General features: G+C 42.3%; 1 protein-coding gene across 2 annotated transcripts in view; it reads left to right on the top strand.

Moving 5' to 3' along the window:
* The window catches only part of akap13 (A-kinase anchoring protein 13), a 145,107-nt gene that overhangs the window by 27,034 nt on the left and 95,419 nt on the right, over window positions 1-22,654 (top strand). For both annotated transcript variants that reach the window (XM_080493347.1, XM_080493346.1), the window contains exons 3-5: window positions 9,191-9,344; window positions 14,704-14,858; window positions 15,262-15,433. In XM_080493347.1, coding sequence (XP_080349473.1) covers window positions 9,191-9,344; window positions 14,704-14,858; window positions 15,262-15,433 — 481 coding nt within the window. The remainder of the gene's footprint in view (window positions 1-9,190; window positions 9,345-14,703; window positions 14,859-15,261; window positions 15,434-22,654) is intronic.

Genomic DNA, 22,654 nt, shown 5'->3' with positions numbered 1-22,654 from the left:
ATTTGCATAATTATTTCTTATTCTTTGTTTGAGCTCTAAACTGACTGCTCTCGCAGTCGGCTATGATCTGAATACATCTCAGCCTCTGATGTGACACTTTTCAGTGCTGGTATTTTTGCAACAGCGCTAACGTGACTAATCACACGTGGAATAAGTACTTATCTCAACCACAATAAAATAAGGACCTAAATATCACTATACCTTCCAGTATATCTTTATCAGCACTATGTACCACCTAATGATGTTTAATTTCAGTATGATACTGGGCCATGTCTCAAAGCTCTGATCTTCTCAAACTGTTTTCTTGATGGAACTAGATAAAGTCCTTTGGAGTTGGGAAATCATGGAAAAATCTGCAGCAACGATTTGAGATTGTGATTTCCGAATAAAGTCTGTGAGGACTGTTTCCAACACCAATAATGAAAACATTAGTTGCTAATAGATGGAACTGCAGCCCTGCACATGCCCTGAATATTGCGTAGAACCTTCGAGGGAGATTCGCTGTTGGTCTACACTTTGCAGTCTTTGCCTGTTGTTGCCCCGTATTCTCCTCTCAGGGAATATACAAAAAAGCAGTAGGAGTCATGCTTTTATCTTTTACCTCCAAACTTAGAATTCCAGGCTGTTTTTGATGTTGTGAAGCAAGGTAATGGAGGACCCACCTACTTGAGGTTGGTCTCCGAAGAGAAAACTCACAGCAGTATTTTGGCCGATTGAATTGTTTGTCACTGCATCTCTGCTACAGTGTTGCCTGTGTGTATGAAGTCACACTTTTCTGATTTATATCTTGAAAGAAGCAAGTGCAAGAACAACTTTTACTGGACGCTTCCATCCTGTTTTCTGGCTCACCTTGTTAGGACTCTCCACCCTGGTTTGTCAGGAAGTGGCTTTCATCTACGTTAGGAATTCTGAGCCCCGAGGCAACTGGAAAGCTCTATTACTTAAGAAAACACAGGTCCATGCTTTTGTACTTCACATTCTAACAGGCTTCCCGATTGGTTACCAACCAGAGGCAAACGATGCAGAAAGTAAACCCAAAATGAGAAGCCCATTGGAGGGCTTAAGCCTCGAAGGAAACGGATTAGATCTAGATACGTTCTGGATGTGAGAGAAGTTTTTCTAATGCCAGCTGTAATTTGACTTTCAGATAGCTGACCGGGTAACACCCTGTAGCAGTTCTGTCTGCACAGTTAAGTCTGTGGCTGCGCTCTTATTTGTTCATCGAAACTTGTCACTGCATTAGGGGGTTGAACACACAAACCTAACGCTTAATTTTCAGGATTATATCCGTCTCATACATCTGATTGTCATTGAACGTGACGCTTCCTGAGACACTCAGGGGGTGCAATCCAAATATACCCGTTTTTGTTATATTAACTCATTTACAAATCTTAATTGCCGTTGTTGTGATTAATATATTATAGATAAGAGATTGGCTGATTATTTACACACTGGAATATAGTCACAGATGTAATTTCAATGTGGCATTAAAACTAAAACACCTTCAGGTGCTGTCATGGCGTTTGTATGATTTTGAACATATTTGATGAAGGGTGGTTGGGGGGGTGTTTCAAAGCGGGTATCTTAGAGGACGCACTGGTAGCAGGTGTGATAAAGCGTGCCTGCGTGTGTGTGTGTGTGTGTCTGTGTCTCTAAAGGCTAGAACAGCTCACACATTAACCACCCAGACAACCTTATCTGTGATTTACAGTCAGACTTCTCAGTGGAACCAGGCGGGTTGTCAGGCCTCATTAGATTTCAGATTTTCAACACTTATCACAGCAGTTCAGTGTAAGATAGCTCATAGAGGTTAAGTAGTCAGCCTATAATTGCTCCGTTAAAAAAAAAAAAGAAAGGAAAGAAAGACCGTTAAGAGACTTCCGTAATGAGTGAAAATGGCTACCGTGGTTTGTAAGTGTAGATCTCTAGATCACTAACTATAGACACAGTTTCAAGGAGGCCGAAAGGTCCATGACCCCTGAGTTGCTGCAATATTAGTTTGGTCGGGGAGACTTTAAATGGTTGTATGTTCTGTACTGGAGAGGACAACTTGTGTGTGCTCCCAACAAATAACATTGAGAGACTGAACTGTTTTGGCTGTGAGTAAACATGTTATTTACATTCCTGGCACTTTGCTGACAATGTTTTCCAGGGCGGCTTACAATTAAATGAGCAGGTAGTGGCTCAGTGGCTAACACAAGATGCATGACTGCGGGCATGGCAGCAGGTTTAGAAACTGAGGCAAGGTCCCTGTGGAAATCATTTTGTCAATTCTTCCCATCCAATGTCTGGGAAGATATTATGTTCAAACTGGTCAAATATATGCACACTATAATATATTCTTTTTATGAGTTTATTTGCAAAACAACACAATATTGACTTTCTGAGAGTATCACATCAGAGTACTGTCATCATTTCTATTATAAGGTACTTTTCAGTTAATAGCAGTAGCTTACAGTCACTACCAACGGGCCGTGTTTACACGAACACAACCTTTGCAGCGACTCGAAACGGCACTGTCGTGTAAATGAACAGCGAAATTGCAACTAAAGTTTCCATTTTCACTTGAAAACTTGGTCGTCTAAAGAAGGCCATAGTCGTATTAAAAACTCATTGAGGTGTTGACATTGTATCTTTGGCTCTGATCACCTCCCAAATGCTTCTGAATTTCTGTACCTGTACACCTCTTGTGACACAGGACTTTTCTGTTACTGACCCTGACTTTGTTCACATTTCACAACTGATTTTATCTTTATTTTCTAATTTTATCAGGTGGGTCATTTTATTTTTTTTCATCACAGAAATCATTGGATCTTTCAAAGTGGTGAACTTCTCTGCAGTAGACGTGGCTGCATTCACGAATTGAAAGATGTGTGTTGTTGGATATCATGAAGTAGACACTAATTTAATCTTGGTTGAAAACAAGAAACAATTTTTGGAGGTGAACGATGTTAAAGAGTTACTTTATAATGCTGCGTGCCCTTGAGAAAGTAATTGTACTGTCAAACAAGGGTAGCCATAAACTTTATAACTTTGTGTCACGGCAGCGTTTTACACTGTATACTCTTTGAGGCGTTGCCCATAGGCCAGTTTGTATTGTTGCAGCAGTTTTTACAACAAGGCTGAATGAAAGATATAAAGTTAGATCTGTGGCATTAAACTAAAGATTTATGTGCTTAAGTCCAGGATGTAAATTCAATTCAAAAAGTGACCCCTAATACCTTCTTTGTTTTTGTGGTTGGGCAACTGACTCAAGCAGTGTTTTTGCTTTTAGTTGTGTAAGTATTTATCCCCCTGGTGGCACATCAGATTAAGTCTTGACCTTGACTGTAGGGGGCCTTGGTTTGAATCCCACTTGCAGCAGGAAGGGCATTTGGCGTGAAAACCTGCCAAATCTCCCACCCATCTTGCGTTGACTTGCTGTGGTGACCCCAGTAAAAGTGTAGCAACAGACATTCTGTTCTCTATATTATTCGCAGTTTTACTGTGTTAAATAGGCAAGCAAGTGCTGCCTGTCATTGATTAAGGCCCCGTTTACACGACAACGAATTTGAGTGTATCCGCAAAACTATCTTTACTTTTGGGGGGGTCCGTTTACATGGCACCAGTTTGCGGATGCACTGTATCCGCAAAGTTTTTAATCTGGCTCCCAAGGTGGAAAGATTCTTTCACGGCGCAAATCCCTCCTGCGGAGACTGCCTGGAGGCAACTGAGCCTGTTACTGCGCATGCATATCTCTCCCCCTCCCTCTTGCTCATTCAGTTGTAAACAAACATGGCGGCCGCGTAGTGGTACGACCCGCGGACCATATTCTAGTTTTATCGTCCAGATCAGCAGTTTAATAGTTGAGGCTCACCCCTGATAGCATCCGATGTGTCATCAGTCCATGCGGATGTCGGGTTCTCTCCATTTTCCTCACGTTTATAGCGTGTTGTTCTCTGCACACGTCTATGTGGTTTCATTACAAAATCAAGCAACAGCGCCCTCCACTGGCCCGGCATACTAACTACATCGTTGTCTCTGTATCCGCTGCTGCAATGTAAACTCACTCCTTTTTTTTAGCAGATTAGGTGTTGTCACGTGAAACGTTGTCGTGTAAACAGGGCCTAAGTCTTGACCTTGACTGTAGGGGGCCTTGGTTTGAATCCCGCTTGCAGCAGGAAGGGCATCTGGCGTGAAAATCTGCCAAATTCTCCCACCCATCTTGCGTTGACTTGCTGTGGTGACCCCAGTAAAAGTGTAGCAACAGACACTCTATTCTCTATATTTTTCGCAGTTTTTTGTTTTATAGGCAAGCAAGTGCTGTCTGTCATTGATTGAAACTTATAGGGATGTGTTTTCAGTGACTCTGAGCACCGTTGTCATGCAAACCAAGACACACAAAACACAATGAACGTTTTGCATTTTCACTTGAAAACGTTGAGTAAACAGGTCATAGTCAGCTGGTTTTTCAGTTTATTAGGCCTACTTGAACCATCAATGTCCAAAACAATAATTGTGGAGAATTGCTAGCAGTAAACATTGTTCCAAAATCCAGCTGCTACTCAACCTGGATATTTGAAACCCACACAGCAGCAGGAAGTGTCGTCCCCCCCCCAAAAAAAAGAAAAAAAAGAATATGGGGCTACAATTACACATGCATGTTTAAAAAGAGGAGGGGGTGGGTTCATAGCCCCCAGCTGTGCTTTTGATGTTGCTTAAAAGCTGCCTGTTCCCTGTTGAAGCTTCATGATTAGCAGGTCAATACCTCAGCAGGTCACATTGTTAAGTACTTCTAACCAGCAGAGAGCACAGTCATACGGCGAGGCTGAAAGACATCCTCTGGTATCGGGCAGACTTTTTTATTTTAAACCGCCAGTTTGTTTTTGTGAATAGAGCTGTGTGCATGCGACTAACTGAGAAATACTCTTTTTTGTTATTGTTCTGATTAGACCGAACGTCAGCAGCGGCGGGTTCGGCGCGCGCGCGCCCTCATTTGCACGGTTCGCAAAGGTCGCTGCGTGCAGCTGTGTTTCCTGCCGTCTGCAGCAGATGTTTGGCATCGCTCCGCTCCCCACCTCCACCCCCACCTCCTGCCATTTGCCTCCAAAACGAGTGACAATGATCTGATTCAGTTGATTTTCTCCCTCGTTCTCTCGGCTCTACGTCAGTTGCAACTCGCACTTTACTTCAATTTTGAAATGATTTGCTGTTATTTTTTATTTTTTTAATTGGTAATTATGATGACAACCTCTTGATTGTGAGAGAATCACACTTTGCTGAGCTGCTGAGAGAAATCCAAGCTGCCGCATGCAACAGGTTTCTGAAGTGATTTGCCACCCGCCTTCAGCGGTGCAGAGAAAACCCCATTTCTTCTTTTGTTCGACGGGAGAATGTGAAACTTATTTCACACTAATACGTTTTCATTGTCACATCGGACTACAGACTTGCAAATCCACTGTGGTAGCAATCCGCTCACTAGCACCACAAGCCAATTTCCAATCTGGGCCCTGGATAAGAGATGAGTTTTTAATGGAGAGAATGTCATGCCTGCTGGCTTCCACCCATCCACAACTCATTTACTTGTGTGCCTCCGCTCTGCTTGTTAAAGCCGGTACTCTCTGTGCATAGCAACGCCTGCGTCCTCCACACTTTGCGAGGCCCTGTATTCAGGTCCGGCTCTCAGAAGGTGACCGCGGACAGTTTTCCCTGCCCTCTGGCTGTCTTTGAACAAAATCCCCCTCACCCACCCAGCCAGCACTGCCCGGCATTGTTCAGCAGCCACAATGCATGCCAAGCGAAGACCTGCCCATCCCGAGGCTGCAGTCCGGCCTTGCCACTGTCCCTCCAGCTGATAGGCCTCGCCCTCTCAGTAACAACGCCCTCAAGCTACGCCTTTATGAGAGCGCTAAGTTAGAACCTTTAACCCGGCCCAGACCGCTGCAGTCTGACCAAGCCTGGGAAGAGATTGCAACATTAAGTAGGATGAAATGTCCCATTATCCCTCCTCGGTGTCAACACGCCGCGAGTCCTCCAGTGGAAAATGGCAAATTTTTGAACAATACCCCTATTTTTTTGTTTGCCTCTCTTCATCCTCCTCCTCGCTCCGTCCTCAGATGACACCGCACAACTCCCCACAGGGCTCCAGGCTTCCTGATTGGAGCGTTGAGCAGACTGAGTGTAATCTCTGTGCACTCTTGAATGTTTGAATATTTGTGCAGCGGTCGGACACATATTGTCTTGTAAGCACCAGAGAGCTGGGAAAAGATGACAATATGAGCTAAAGTCAGGTGGAGTTTTTCTTCCTATATTGCTTTGAAACCACCACATTACATGCAAATAGCGATGAATATCCCTCAAGAGCTTTGCCTGCACTCCTCTCTGCAATGGCACATATAGTGCACATAAAAACTGAATGAGTTCACCTTTTTTTGCTTTTAGAAATGGCACTATAGTTCATCCTTTTTTTTTTCTTTGATGATTGATTTGGTGGTTTTGAAAAAAGTGATTGGATGTTAAATTCAAATCTGTGTATCATTTGACTGCAGTCACATAGGCAGTCTGTTTTTATAGACAAACCCCCCCCAAAACAGCCTAAAGAGATTTAATCTTACTAATATAGACCTATAAAACAACATTCTGACCCCACAAACATTTTTCTGTAAAATATAACATTTTTCAAATAACAGCCTTGTCTGCAGGTCACAGAGACTGCAGCAAATTTATAAATTGACCTATCTCGCAGTGTTTCTCCAGCACTGGGCTTTTCACAGTGTAGGAAGATGAGCTTGAACCACATTTCACCCGCGGCCCACCTCACACACACACAGCAAATGCCTTGACCTAGTAATAATCTTTGATTGAGTGCTTGACAACACCATGCTTTTCACTTCATAAAGTTGTACTTTTATCCTATAGACTTTAGAAAGCGTAACCCTTTTCATGTAAGTTAGAAGGATATGTTAATATTTCATTCTTAGTCTGCAACTTTTGGTTCGAAAACTAAAAGAACTTATTACATTTCCAGTTGATCATTGTCTACTGCCTTGGCCCACAGTCATTTGAGATTGGCTCCAGCCTCCATACCACCATATATTTTCATAAAGACGTATGGAAGATAAATTGACGGTAGCTTTACTCTCCATCTATTTATTTCAATTTAACCAAACACCAGCTCCCCCGACGTTTTCTGGCAACCCTGAAGGAGTCTGCCCCACACTTTGGAAACATTTAGCAGGTGCTCTCGCATCCATGATTATTGCTGATGTTGTCATTGTGTTTGTTCATTATTTTCATGCAGCTACAATGTCCAATTCATTGTTTGGCTGTTTCTTCCTCTCTGTTTGTTAGCAATGTGAGGTGTTGCATTTTCACCTCAGCTAAGCATCAGCAGCTCAAATTGGAGGCAGTAACAGAAGCTCGCCATGGTTTCACAGTTGAGCTCTGGTTTCCAGCCTGTAACTACATCCAGCTGTCAAAAGAGTGCAGTTCACACCCAACATCGCAATCTGCCTCAGATGCATCTAAAGTGGCCAGCTGCGATTAAATTCCACTGTCTTGATTTGATTTAAAAAATATTTGATTTTATCCATGGTTAAGCAGGTAAAGCTCCAGATTTTACACTGTGAAGTAAAGGGATAGAGTGAGGTCTGCTCTGCTCCTGTTTGCCTCTCTTGCGGACCTTAAAAGCTAAATTGTTAGATATCAGGGTTTGTCATGCGCCACACACTCGGTGTCTAGCCCGTTTTTAAAGGTATCAGAGACGCCTTTCTGTTCTTATAGGCATGCGTAGGACGCAGGGGACGTTAAAGCACATCCAGATGCATTCTCAGTTCATCTGCAGTTATTCTCAGCCGTCTGCTTTTTATAGGATCGGCCAAGTTGAATTTTAATGAACGCAAACAGACTCTGTGAAACACTTAGTTAAAGAGCATCTTTTATGCTTATTTTTAAGTTATTGTTTCATATTCTAGAATAGTACTAGAATATATTTCTATGACTTTAGGGACAAAACTAACCCCTTATTTAATATTTTGATCCATTGTCATGTACTTTTTTTTTTTAACCTCTATAGTTTTCATACACAGTTCTGTACGCTGGGGTTTCTACAGTACTTATTTGCTATTCTACAAATCATGTAAACTTTATTTATCATTGATTTTTTTTTTGCCCAAGATGGTCAACCCAACACTAGAAGATATGTAAAGTCACTTTAACTGGACATGCACCAACTTTGTGCCTAATTTACATACAAATCAGTTACATCTTGTGTCAATATATATGCTCATTAATATTCATTCTGTCCTTTAATTGAATTCATGTGGTTGTGATATGTTTTCCATCTATACACCACAAAGGGCATATTTAGTATGGATAGTAAATATTGTTCAGGAGAATGCTCTACCTAATTTATGATGTGCGCTTACAGAAGATATCAAACACTTCTCTGAAGTGTGAAAACATGATTCAGTATTTATTGAGCCACTGACAACTTCTGTTGGACAACGATGACCTGCCAGCCAATCAGTAAAAAGTTTGGTTCCATATGTGAAGGAATTTACCTGGAAAATGTTTTCAAACTTGCATCCTGACATACATGTTTGTTTGTTGTTGTTTTGGGAATGTTTAGTGGATTTCTTTGATTATTTTTTTAGTCTGCTCTTCTTTTTTTATTTGGACAACTAAGTTCTGCAGGGTCAACTCTGTGTGGTCATGTTTGTCTTCGCTGGAGTGGTAGCTTTACTTTAGGGGTTAAAAAAAAAAAGGTTCCATGTTTTGTCTGGAGCAAAACCACTCCCTGAAATCTGAAGTCAGCTTTTTATCTGCTTGGCAGTCTTTAACGCACCTCCCTTTACCAGCACAAAGTCTGCGGGATCAAAAGCAGGATGCAATTTGATACCAGCCTCGTAGTCTTTTTGACTGCAGCTGCATCAGTTTAGACAAGTTATGCTTTTGGTTACTAAATTTATCACCTTGGCCACCTTTATGATGAACATTATTTATGTAAAATAAAATGGCATGATGGGTTCCTAATGAGCTCAACTTCATACTTCCCTCCTCTACCCAGCTGACAAAAGGCACTCCTTTCCCTAATTTTTTAAACATGAACGTTGTCATAGTAATATATAAATGTCAGTGGGATTTGTCTTCAGTTCCTGAAACATGTTTTCTCACTGGGCTCTTCCTTCTTTCTGTCCGCCTCCCTCTGCAGGGTCATTGTGTTATCACAGTGCAGCTCCCAGATGAGGAGCTGGCTGCGGACTCGGAGGGCGTGGATTACTTCCTGCTGTTTGCTGGCAGCACACAGAGACACCTGACCAGCACCCTGAGGAGCAGCCATGACACCTTGCAAGCGTTGTGTCCCGGTAAGTCCCCCCCCCCATGGCTTCCCTGTCGCTTCTAACAAAACCGCTGAAAGGCAGCTTAAGCAACACGTTATACAGCCATTAATGCTGTTTTTGTGAATATCCATGTTAACTGACTGTAGAGCTCTTTTGTCAGAGAGAATCAACTCCAAACATTAAGCAGTCATGTACAATCCCAAGCCAAACCAGAGGTCTGAGAGCTGTACTACAAAGTGAGATTAGTGAGCCAGTGAGATACAGTATGTTTAGCCTTTCGGCTCTTCAATGTCACGAAGGTGTTTCTCTTTTAACCTGGATAGATCATTATGGTAAGCTGCAAACAACCAGCACTGGGCCTCGGCATGTTGGAGATAAAAAAAAATTCTTGTGAGGGCACCACCCTCGGACCAGTCAGTTCACTGGAAAATTACATCATCCTTCTTCAGCTCCATGACCAGATTATGAGTTTATTAACAAGATGTGTCAGGAAACCTTAGAATGTTTTGGTGTGACACAATAAATTGTACATTAATGCATTATAAAATGCCCTGTACTGAAACCAGCATACTTCCCATGTTTGCAGTGGATCATATAACATGAACAGAGGAGAGAAGTGGCATAACAAGTCATCCAATTACACAAATCTAATCTCTCCCGGGAGATTTCTTGACAGTATTGATGCCTACATACTCCGATTTCATCACGGCAGCTCAGGTAACTAGAGGAGACTTTTTGCCCACGTGGAATCGAACAACCAAACTCTACAGTATTTAGGACATTCATTGTGCCTGGCAGTCTTCGGAGAATTCAAAATATTAAGGAAGTTTGTAATTTATATTACATATAATACAAAAGTTGTATTTCCCTTGTAATACACATGGAAAACTTGAATAGATAGTAGGATCATATCACTAAGTGATACAACGGTGTATCACTTATCAGCCATAGCATAGTATAAATATAAAACTGATTGCCTGTTTTTCATACCACTTATTATTGTGTCGTGTCTATTAGGCAATGGGGGCATACACACATGCCCCCATTGTCAAAAAGTTGCGTTTTCAGTGGTTGCGATGTCATGTAAACGAACACCCAAATCACAACTGAAGTTTTCCCTTGTCGTGTAAACAGGGCCTAAGAATTTGAGACACTGACAAAGGTCAAATTGTAACGGCTTGCCGACTGGGTTGGAGCATCTCCAAAAACTGCAGCTGGGGTGTTTTGCCACTCTGGTGGTCCAAGAAACAAAAACAAAACAAAACTGTAAACCGGGTCGTTGCTGGTCAAGGCTCATCAATACTTCTGGTCCCGTGGAAACTCCACCTCACAACATCTAGGACTTTTAGCGTGTGATGCTAACATCTTGGTGCCAGATACCACAGCCCATCTTCAGAGGTGTGATTGTAGACCATGCCTCTATGAGTCAGGGCTGCTTTGTTTGATGTTCGCCTTGCTGAATACCGTTTTGGGGTGCAGCCAGTGAGGAATCTAGTGGCAGGTGTCATCACTTCACCTCATATGTTCCTGCTTCCTTTAGTACGAAATTCTTAACTGAGGATTGTGAAAATACTTGCTGCGATTAATCAGTGTCACATGACCATGCAAGAACGAGACATTATGTTTCCTTGCAATGTACAATTTTTATTAGATTTTTTTATGTCTATTGTGTTTATGACCACATGTAACAGGATTCAATCATGAGAATGCTGCCATTACTCCCCCAAAAAAGATGAAAAGATTATCACTAATAAATGGCTCTAGCATACTTACTCCTGAAAATCCATCACATGAGAGAGCTCTAATTAATATGGACAAGTGTGAAGCCACTGTAAAATAATCCAAACAGCCATTTCATTTGTGAACATGAGGGTGTTCTTCTGCTCTGACATCTCAGAAAGCGCTTGGCAGTCAAGAGTTATTATTACCCTGGTAGAAAGTAAAAAAATTATTATTCATCGGCTAACCCTGCCCCCTGGTTTTTTTGAGAGAGAGAGAGAGAGAGAGAGAGAGAGAGAGAGAGAGAGAGAGAGAGAGAGAGAGAGAGAGAGAGAGAGAGAGAGAGAGAGAGAGAGAGAGAGAGAGAGAGAGAGAGAGAGAGAGAGAGAGAGAGAGAGAGAGAGAGAGAGAGAGAGAGAGAGAGAGAGAGAGAGAGAGAGAGAGAGAGAGAGAGAGAGAGAGAGAGAAACTAGAGGCATCTCTGACAAAACACATATATACTGTATACTTGGCTCTCCATGGATCATAGGTATGTGAGAAAGCGTACATGCGATCTTTGGAGCTACTGTTGAACCTGTAGTTCTCCTCAAGTATCTGTCTGCCTTCCAGACAGACGGGAGGAAAAACAAAAAGAAAGCAGTGCATGATAAACTGTGTTATCTTGTTAAGAGCTCGACTGAATTACACTCGTCTGAGGGGTGGGGGGGGGGGGGGTGGGGGTGGATGCGGAAGAGGGTGTTACTCTCCACTAGCAGATTAGCTCTGCTTCAGTGCCTTCCCCATCAGGCGGCTCGGAGCTGCAGAGGACCGAGCTTGTGACCGACCAGAAGGTCGAGGGATACAGATCTCAGGTGCCTGGGAAAAACGGCTGCAGACTCACTGAATGTCTCTTTGGACTTGGACTGAGGTGCCCCCGTGCAAAGCACATCAGCATTAACATTTATCGAGCTGACCTGTGGCTGTCGGACATGTAGGGATTTCACTTCCAGATCCCTTTTGCCCTTTGTGAGGGAAGTAAATTCATGCCTCGTATCTCATAGCATCCAATGAATCAGGCTTTTTTGAGAACAGCTCCTAAGGTGACATTTTTGAAACCACTCCAACCACTCTGTGGAAATGTGGGAAAATGCAACTTTTCTGAAACACTGTTAATGTGCATAAACACCGTGGCCATAGTAAATAGTTCTTCTGCACGTGTGAGTAGATGGACAATAACGAAAATGTTTGTAAACGGGGCCTCATTTGAGAGTGCTGTCGCACTGCCTATAGTCTTTGTTAATAAAATAATACCATTACCCTCACTGTTTAATTAACCAGTAACTCTTCTACAATATACAGTCTAAAAATTGTAAAACTTGTGCAAGTCCAAATGAACTCATGTTTTTTTCTTTATTCTTTACCTAATAGTCTGTCTTGAGAAATAAGAGGTCATATTATACAGCTGCATTCAGAATCTGCTGTGTCTGTGTGAGCTGGACTGGCTCCGCCCACACATGCACATCTTGGGAAGAGGAGGAAGTACTTCCTTTCGTGGTGCCATGTGCCAAAGCAGAGCTGCCTAATTGTGGGAGGGTCAAAGGGAGGGCCTACCTTGATTGGGATTGGCTAAACCCCCGATGACACTATATAGGGTTCGATTTCTGATTTGCTCTTTGGAGCAACACACTTTTTGAAAATTTAAACAAGTCAGGGAGAGAGAGGACAAATCTTCTTTACATCTGTGACGTCATTCACAGGTATTGGGACGAATATTACTGTTTGAAAACCATTAGAAAGTGAATATAGCATAATATGACCCTTTAAAATGTCATGCATGATTCCAAGTGGCTGCACTTTAATACACCAATGTGCATGGCTGTTATCAGTCATGGTTATGAATGAGGATGGCAGATGTTTAGAAAAGTAGGTACATCATTTTACATAACAAGGTACATAATTTTGTAAACATCTGCCATGTTTAAAAATGGATATGACATTGGGGGTTCTACTCAATATCATATCATTTCACATGCATTATTGCATGCAGCTGTGCACATATCGATGCTGCCGTTATCCAATGCTGCGTGTAGGATAAGGTGGAAGACTTGCAAACTCGTAGACGTAAAGAACACAACACATGTACATGTTTTGTCATGTGTTGGACGTGTGTAGCAGAGTTCATGCACCTTGTGAGTTACTGTACGGGTTCATGCATGTTATGCTGCATTCCTAAAAAGCGAGATCACATCGACCGAGGATATTCTTAACCAATCGGCTGTGCAAAGTATTTGTTCCTCCCCGAGGGGAAATTCAGAAAGGCATGACAAAGGAGCACACAAGAACAATGTACAAACTTAAGTGACATCAATGATAGAATTACATAATGACTTATAAATTGAATTGTTTGAAATAGGATTGGCAGATTGATAAATGTGTGTACAGACTGTCAAGGGTTCTGGAAAGGATTACGACAACTCGGGTTTTATCTGTTAATAATGAACATCATATTACGTCTGTTCCTAAGAAAAATAAGTTGATGACATCAGAGATTCTCTGGCTTTAGAACGAGCTGTCACTTCTGAATAACAACCTGCAATCGAGCGAGTTAAACTGAATATTACAAATATACACTTAACACACAAACACAAAGTAACTAAGTTTCATGATGAACAACAGGACGACCCGCACATTTTGATTTAGAGTTGGAAATATTGGCTTTTATGCCCTATTAGCTGAATTTCAAAGTGAAAATCAGATAATTTTTTCTTCACCAGATTAATTTCGTGTTTATATACACAAGTGTGGAAGAAAAATAATATCGACTCAGACACAGATATATTTGCCCTTCATTGTAAAAATCCTGTCTACGTGATATGTGTTTCACCATGCTAAATGATCATAATACATGGTACACAAAGTTTGCAGGTCTTTTTTCAGTGTGAAATGGTGGTTAAGCTCAGGTTAGGAGTATCATCATCACCTAATGTAGTGGAAACAAACAATGGTACATTGATTTTCATCTTAATTTTTCACTTAAAGTTTAAAACCCACTGAAAAGTAGTCATGCCACAGCAGATGACAATCACCGGATTTACAACATTTATGTGAGGAAATGATATGGAGGCCTTTAGGAAAGTTGTTCAAGTTGTGTAAAGTAAAATGTAAATATTATACAAGTCATTGAAGTGGTCAAAAAAACCCCCCCAAAAAACAAAAGTCTACTAAAACAGACTTCATAGTGCAGTGGTGATAAAATCGCAACTCAGATTTCAAATATGTTAAGTTCAACTCCAATGAAACGGGTCATTTACAACCTCTTTAAACTTTGAAAGCAACTTGGAACGCTTCCTTGGACGCCAATGCCTGGGACTCGTGACACTGTGGAGGAAAACATTGCCGTTATTGTCCATCTACTGAGGATGTGCAGAAGAACTATATCAAGTTGTGGTGCTCAGACGCAGTAGCAGTTTCCACCATTTACACGGAGACGATTCCACCTCGAGAACTTTTTTCAAAAAGTTGATTTTCACTGGCTCCGATTACCTTTAAAAGTGTTTTCATCATTTTGCATAAACAGACCGATGATGTAGAATATGTGATTCATGCTGCTAACTTCTTCATCAGCAGGCCATCCTTCCTCTTCCTCCTCCTCCTCCATTGTAACTCTTCTCCGACTGTCTTGCAGCTCACAACTGCTGCGAGGTGGTGTCGGTCACCTTGTGTTCAGTCAGCCGAGGAATCCCCGAGGAAGAGAAGTCTCCGCCGGGTCGTGTGGCCCCATTGGCCGAGCATCGATTCAGCTTTGTGCAAGACCTGGCTTTTGACATGGCTCAGTTCCTGGTGAGCATCAAGACACGTCTTTTATCATTCCCAAGGCCCACAGTAAAACCGGACTAAAAGGCTAAATATATTACCGTGTTTTTTTATTTCCTCCCTGACAAGGCCTAATGTTTCACAGGCCTTGGTGTTCAATTAATGATTTCTTTTCTGCGCAATTCATCATCCCATACAAATTTAATATTGTTTGCTTTGCCAGGGAGGAGGACAAGATAAAATAACGTTCTTGAGCACTCCGATTTAAAGCTCCTAATGGAACATTTTTCACTTTTTAAATCTGAAGACAATTTGTTTTGTTGCAGCCTTCGAGTGAACTCCTTTCACGTTAATGCTCATATCCGACCGAGCCCCTCCCCTCCACTGCAATGTTTTTTGACTCATCTGCATTCATCTACGTCCCCCTCAGGTGAGCACCGCGGGCCGGACCGACGGCCTGGACGGGGCGCTCATGCTGGACGAGTGTCAGATTCCCCTGCAGGAGTGCGAGCGGCTGGACGAGAACCTGGCGCTGGCCTTGCATCACCTGACGCTGCCTCCAGGATGGAGCTTACTGGGAAACAAATGGACCAACAGCACCGGTGAGGCTGCGGGGCAGAGGGGGGCCGGGGTGGGGCGGGGGGGAGGCTTGGAAGCTGTCATTTCCTCACACAGTAAAATGTCAGAGTCAGACAGCGAGTCTCTGCTCTGCTGCAGAAACACACTGACAGATTACAGTCACACGCCGCATAATGATACACGCAGCACCTCTGTTTGTTTGTCTTTTACAGTGCTGGCCACACAGCCATTCACCTCCCATCAGCCCCATAATTGTGTTTCAGCTTTAACGGAAAAAAACCCCCAAAACATGACGTAAATGTCAAAACAACAATTTGTTACTCACTTCCCGCACTGCAACTTATGCATACATTTATGAGGCAAACAATGGCTGCGATGTTGTGTGTGTGCTTTGTAGTGTGGCAGTGTAGGTGGCTTTTGTTTAAACTCTACATTTATAGACAGATCTGATTTATTTGTGGCAGTCCCTCTCTTTCTCTCTCTCTTTCTTGAGCACCGCCTCCATTACTGCGGCAGAGTGGAACTGAACACATTTTACATCACATCATAGTGTGAATGTGGGAGTTGCCCTCCAGTCTGAAAGTTTTTAGTGATTTAACGGAGCTTCTGGGAAAGAAATAACATCAGGGAGCCACTTCTGTCTGACCAATATGCTCCTTTGTCGTTTCAGTGTTTCAAAGTCTACTTTCATGATTATAATGGCCAATTATATTGGCACATTGACCCGAGGAGCTCTGCTGGTGCACTTCATCGGTCACATATGTGTTTACTGTGTAATATCAAGTAAATCCATTGAATTTCCTTTAAGAGCCACGTGTGCTCGGACCATGGTGCATTGCTGTTACCAGGACAGATTTGCTGGAAAAGATAGCAAGGAAAGTGGTTTTACTTGTTCATAAAAACGCTGTTCCCATGTGACAGCTGACCTTTTGAGATTATCAAATACACAGTACCATCTGCTGTTAGATCCAGGCCAGGGATCATCATTGAAGAAAATGTGTTGACTCCTTTATCACAGTGTTGTGAGGGTTAGCATGTCGATCTCACAACTAGAAGGTCCACACGTTCAAATCTCATGTGACTGCGAGTGTGTGTGCCTGCCTCTGTGTTTTTCCCTGTGATAGACCGCCGACCCAGGCCAGGCTTTACCCTTAGCTGGGATTGCATCTAGCGCCATGAAATCCTGAATGGACTCCTCCTAATTCCTGGAAGCAGCAAATTAACTTCTGTACCTGACAATGCTACTGAAAACCCCCTGTGTGCGACAAGGAGCGTTTTCTGAGCCTGAGCCAGAAAACTTTGAGTCAATGATTGGACCAGCAAGAACTGGCTGGTTCTCGCTGGTCAGTATCTCAAGCACTACTGTCTATAAGCACGTGATCAATGCTCACAAAAAGTTGAATCCAACAAGTTAATAAAGATGAATAAAAGCTTAAAACTTATTTTTTATTAATCTTGCAAAATGAATTGGTGATTATAGATCAGAAAAATAAAGTTATTTATGACAAGTCAAACAAGGGATGTTTAAATTGAATGAACATTTTAGATGGAATTAACAACAATACATCAACAAGACCTCAGCTAAGTTTGAATCCCCCATGACCCTGAATGAGAGGAAGTGGTATGGAAGAGTGAGTGCTACTTTTCACTAAGTTTTAAGTGTACATATAAGAGTATCTTCTCAGGTTTTCCAGAAGGCCGTTCTAGCTGCTTTGACCAGATGAATTCATCCGCTCATGTAACGCTCTGACTCCGAGGTCGACGACTTGTGGCTCATTAGCCTCTCTGTAGTGCCTCCCTTTATCGTTTTTTTTTATTTTATTTTATTTACAAATTAGGCTCTTTTACAGAGACTCTTATCTCCTGTCTGAAAAGGACTGAAATAGGTAAACTATATAAAAAAGGTCAAGCAGCTAAAAAAAAAACCTGCTAAAATTTGTGAGAAAACAACAACAAACAAACAAAAGAAGCAGCTGAAATGTTTTAAAATGGCTAAAATATCTCAAACTCAACGCAAATAGAAAAAGAAAACTGGACAATATTTTTTGGTTTTTACTAACGGGCTAAGTGAATGAATAAATGACTAAATTAAAACAAGTAAAATGTCTAAAACAGGTGAATCCACTAAAATGTTAAAAAAAAGGTCCTTGGTTTGTCATTGTTCTGCATATCAAACTAAATACTTTATTGTATTTTATTCCCATTGTGTAGTATTGTACATTGCATTCCAAGGTATAACAGCTAACTAAAGCTTGTACAATTTTTAAACTGTAGTTATGTCATAAATGCAATACATGCTACAGTTTCTATACTATAGATACACAAACATTTGGTTGCAGACCTCTTTTCTTATTGTTATTCTTTTGTCAGGCTTTGTTTGACACCTCCTCTTCCTCCGCATCTTCATCCAGCGACAGTCGCGCAGCGATGCTCTTGTGTTTTGTCTCTGAAACTCTTCTCTTAATGTGAGGAATGGGAGCGGGGGGATCGCGGCGCCGACAGCACAGTTTGTGTTGTGAGAAACAGCCGCGGTCGTAGCAAACAAACATAGATTTTTATTAAAATGAAAGTGCCCATTTTCTCCAGCCATTGACTCTGATGACTTTAATGAGTTAAAGGAAGCCAAACGAGCTGATGTGGAAGATAAACCAGCCGATGTAATTGCTCTTTGTGAACGAGCATGAACAAGACTTTTGGGAGCAGTTAAAGCAGCTGCCTCTGGCTATTTCCAAGATAATAGCGTATGGTTCAACTTGTGGATGTTGGACCAATGGTTGGGTATAGCTTGATTTGCCTTTTCTAGTGGAGATTTAAAAGGAAAGCCAGCATGTCATATTTCCAGCAGGCGCCTCCCTCCCGCCGTATTGGATGACATCCACTTGTTATTTTAAGGATGGACTCACACACACACGCACCCTGGCGGGGTCCTTTGCATTGAACTCAGTTGTCACAGTGTTGATGTGGAAGGCGGCTGCGAGCCGCACTGAGTGATGTGCGCTCTAATAGGCTGTGCTTCACAATATGTCACCGTTTCAGTACAAGACGTTCAGCCGCGGCGAACTGCAGCGAGGGGAGAGGAGTGCAGCTCTGCCCTCCATTTATCAGATCTGTCAGATGATGGATGGCGGCGGGCCGTAGGTGGAGGTGACGGCGGTTTATCTCAGTCATCCTTCACGCCGCTCTCGCCGCGGCCGGCCATTTATTGTTGTCGCGGAAATTCACTTCACCTGGGAAAAAATTGCACGTGACGTTGGAAATAGTTAACAATTCCCACCTGACACCGCTACAAGAATGCGATTACATTTGAAATCATCAAATCCTCTGAAAGTGACCTGATGCGATTTGTAGAGGTGGAGAAGATAAGACGCTCACAGATTGCTCTACCATATGGGAGACTGTTGTGACATATGTAGGTCAATTTAAAACTGTTTCTGAGAGACTATCCCTCAGCACGTCTGCCAGCTGTAGACCTCCAGTTATTCTCGCTTTTTCTTTCCATCCCATTTCTGCAATTTCTCAGAAACAACTTTGGAAAATGTCACCTGTAAAACAGACTCAAGGGAGACACATTACATCTTGATGGGAAGGTCAAAGGTCTTTGTGACTTGTAACGTTTGTCCAATTCCTTTAACTTTTCATTCTTTTTACTTTCTTTTTTTTTTTTTTTTCTTTTTTTTTTAGCTTTCAGTGTTTCAGTGAAACCGTTGTAGATGTGGGACTAATATTAACGTAGACTCCAATAAGACCTGAATGGATGAAGGCCACTGTGATGTTCAGTGTAAGAATTAGTGATTCATTATAGTTTCCAACTTTTTTTTAAAAGTTGCAGTTATTAGTGACAGTTTATTAGCACAATTGCAGCACTGGGTGTAAATCCATCCATCCATCCATCCATCCATCCATCCATCCATCCATCCATCCATCCATCCATCCATCCATCCATCCATCCATCCATCCATCCATCCATCCATCCATCCACTTAGTCCTGAGGGGTCGTGGTGGCAGTATAAAGAGCGATGGAGGCCATACATCTCTGTCCCCTGCAACTTCCTCCCGCTCTCCTTGAGGGACCCCGAGCCGCTCCCAGTCCAAATCAGAAATGTATTCTCTCCAGCGAGTCCCGGGCCGACCTTGGAGCCTCCACGCAATCGGACGTACCTGGTAAAGGGAAGTGACCTGGGGGAATCCTGATCACATGATCCACCTCAGCTGTCTCCCCTCAATGTGACGTAGCCTCCGCCGCTCAGGTTCAGTACTCTCGCTATAGTATGACCTCTGATCTGGACATTTGCTGCTACATTATACAAAATAAACCAAAACATCTCGATGTTCACTGTGAAAAACTGTTAAAAACAAAACCTTAGCGTTGGAATATATGATGCCAAATGAAAAGTGAGTGCTTGTTGTATTTGACGGCCGCGAACGTAAAACATTGTGGTATTTGCTTTTGCGATTAATGAGCTGTTGCTCCTCTTTGAACTGTATTTGAAGGCAGCTGCACATTATGCAAATTTGGGGTTTCACAGATGAAAGATGAGCAAATGTGGCGATAGCTTTTGTCCGATGCGTTTAAGATGGATTTGTTGTGATCAAACATGACCCGAGACAATCTGACAGCGACAGGGATTCAATTGTGATTGCAGGCAGCTCCCACAACGACATACCCCAGTAATAAAGATTATGCAGGAAATGACGTCCAAACGATGCCTTGCAGAGTGGAGGTGAAATTCAATACCAGGTCTCTTCGCTCTCAGCTCAATTCTCAGTTATTTCATGAGTAATGTACATCTTTCTTATCCCAACATCACAAAACAAATGCCCCGTATGCCGAGCATACTGTAAAGATCTTTCTGATTCGGGTTAGCTTCATTTATTCATCACTTGACAGTACTGGCAGCTTCCATTAAATATGTACAGGAAGACATTGAGATTCCTGCAGTTTTGTAGCGTTCATCATATTTTATAGCGCCCGTCATTGTCACAGTTTGTACGATTTATTAAATAATGGACGACACCAAAATCATGGAGCTGATCTCCCAGCACGGGGCTGAGAACAGATGGGAGGTGGATCGACAGACAGCGGTGCAGCGGTGACCTTTCCTCAATAAAACAAAATGGACAAACCTGATCCTTGACTTCAGCTCGTCCATCATCACTCAGGATATAATCCCCTAAGTTCTCCTGCGTCGTCTCCTGATATGGACTGCCAACACCTTTTTCTCAGAATGCTGAAGCGGGCCAAACCCCCTCAGAAGTTGCTCCTGGACTTTTACCGTACGTTGGAGCTCATCCTGACAAACTGTGTCACCGTCCGGTAAAACCAGCTGCAAAGCCGTGGAGATAAAACACCGGAGTGCATGGTGAAGGTGGCAGGACAGATTGCAGGAATAGATCTTCTCACAGTGGATCCATTAACTCCAGCATGATCGAAAAGAGAGCTCACAATACACACGTTGACCGCACTTTCTCTTTCAACCTCTGCCATCAAGCTGGAGGTTCAGGACAATTAAAGTGAAAAAAACCCCAACAGTTCTATCATCCACCAGCCTCCTGCTTTTGCACTGGATACTTTTTAATTATTGCTGCTGCTGCTGCTTCTTTCCGGTTGAACCGCTCTGATAGTGTAATCAGACAGTGTGTTATTGTTTTTCTTTTTTCTTTTTCTCTCCAATGAATCTTAATTATGTGTTCAGTTCTTCCTGACAAAGATTTAGGTCAAATCATTTGTCTGGATGGGAAGTTATAAAATCACTTGACCCTTCCATGGTTGCCAAGACGCTTCCCAAACGGCCCGTTGATCCCGTGCGTGTTGGAGTTTCCTCCAGCTCCGTCTGCATGTACGTCCCAGCTGACTGTCATTGTGTCAGAATGACATGGCTGTTTTTTTTCAGGAACTCGCAACAAAATCCAGTACGGAACTTTTTTTTTTTTTTTTTTTTCTTCTTCGGTTGCTGTTTGGCACCTCACATTCCAATCTCGGCCCGGCTCGGCCAAGTGGAGCATTAAATGCGACCAATTAGCTGGAGGTTCATCAGGGCAGGCCGGTTCAGACCGGCCCTCAGTAAATGGACTGAAACCTCTCATCAGCACACACAGTCAGCATTGTGAATGTTGCCTAATGACTATTGTGGGGTTGAGAACAGAAAGGAAAATGTGTTCCCTGCCCCTTTTCACTTTTTTTTTTTTTTTTTTTTTTTCCCCTGTTGCTCTTTTCAGTTTATTTGTTGTTTTCAAAGGCAGATTACCAGACGTCAGAAGAGTTGCTAGATCTGAGCTGATTTCTGCTTTTGTGTATGTGTTCTCCCGGAAGAGAATTATATGGCTCTTATAAGAATAAAAATATCTGTGCAGAATTGTCTGTATGGATGCGCACTGACGTATGCATGTAAAGGATATATGTTTGTGCATGCTTGCATTTCTCCATGCACAGACTCGTACGTGCTCGGCCCTGTAAATGGGCCTCTTAACTTTAAAAAGTGACATTGTCTTACTTTAGTTCAGCTTTTTGTCTGCACTTTCTCTTCAGCTGCGTAGCCTTCAGAACCTTGAGTAGGACTGTATTAGTCCTCTGTAATACAACACGTAACATCAGTTAGTCTAGACCCTGGGTCTGCAACCTTTAAGAACAAAACAGTAGTTTTTGCCACTTTTCATACCAAGAAATTATATATAATATGCAATTACAGCTGTTTCAGCAGTTTTAGCTGCTTTGTTTGAAGTTGATTTGCCTATTATACCTGCTAAATCAAGTATTTTAAAGTCCTTTTTTATGTTCTCACAGCTTTAGCAGTTTTTCGCCACTATTGCTCGTTGCGTTATTTTTTATTTATTTATTTATTTTTAGCTTTTTGAACTACTTTTAAGCATTTCCCCTGTTTATTCTCGCTAGTACATACAACTACTTTTGAAAACGTGTCTCGTGTGGAAATAAATGTAAAATTGGATATAAAAATGTTTATGCACATAATATTTTGTGAAAGCCACCACAGAGGGGCTAAAGAGCCACACGTGGCTCCAGAGCCTTGGGTTGGAAACCTTTGGTCGAGACTGAAATAAAGCTTAAAGTTATGCACACATCTGACAAGAGAAGGAGCCACATCGACCTGCCTGAGGCGGTAGTGAAGACGGAGGCACTCACAGGGCCTTTGAGGCACAATCTGTATTACACACAGACAAACTTCGATACACACACAGAAAATGTATGTTCCAACAACTGTGGCTATAGATGCACAAATATCATTATG

This window comes from Lipophrys pholis (genome assembly GCF_963383615.2).
Source record: "Lipophrys pholis genome assembly, chromosome: 2".
In the NCBI taxonomy this organism is placed as follows: Eukaryota; Metazoa; Chordata; class Actinopteri; order Blenniiformes; family Blenniidae; genus Lipophrys; species Lipophrys pholis.
Note: the sequence above shows the minus strand (reverse complement) of the source record. Positions and strands in the feature narration are given on the sequence as shown.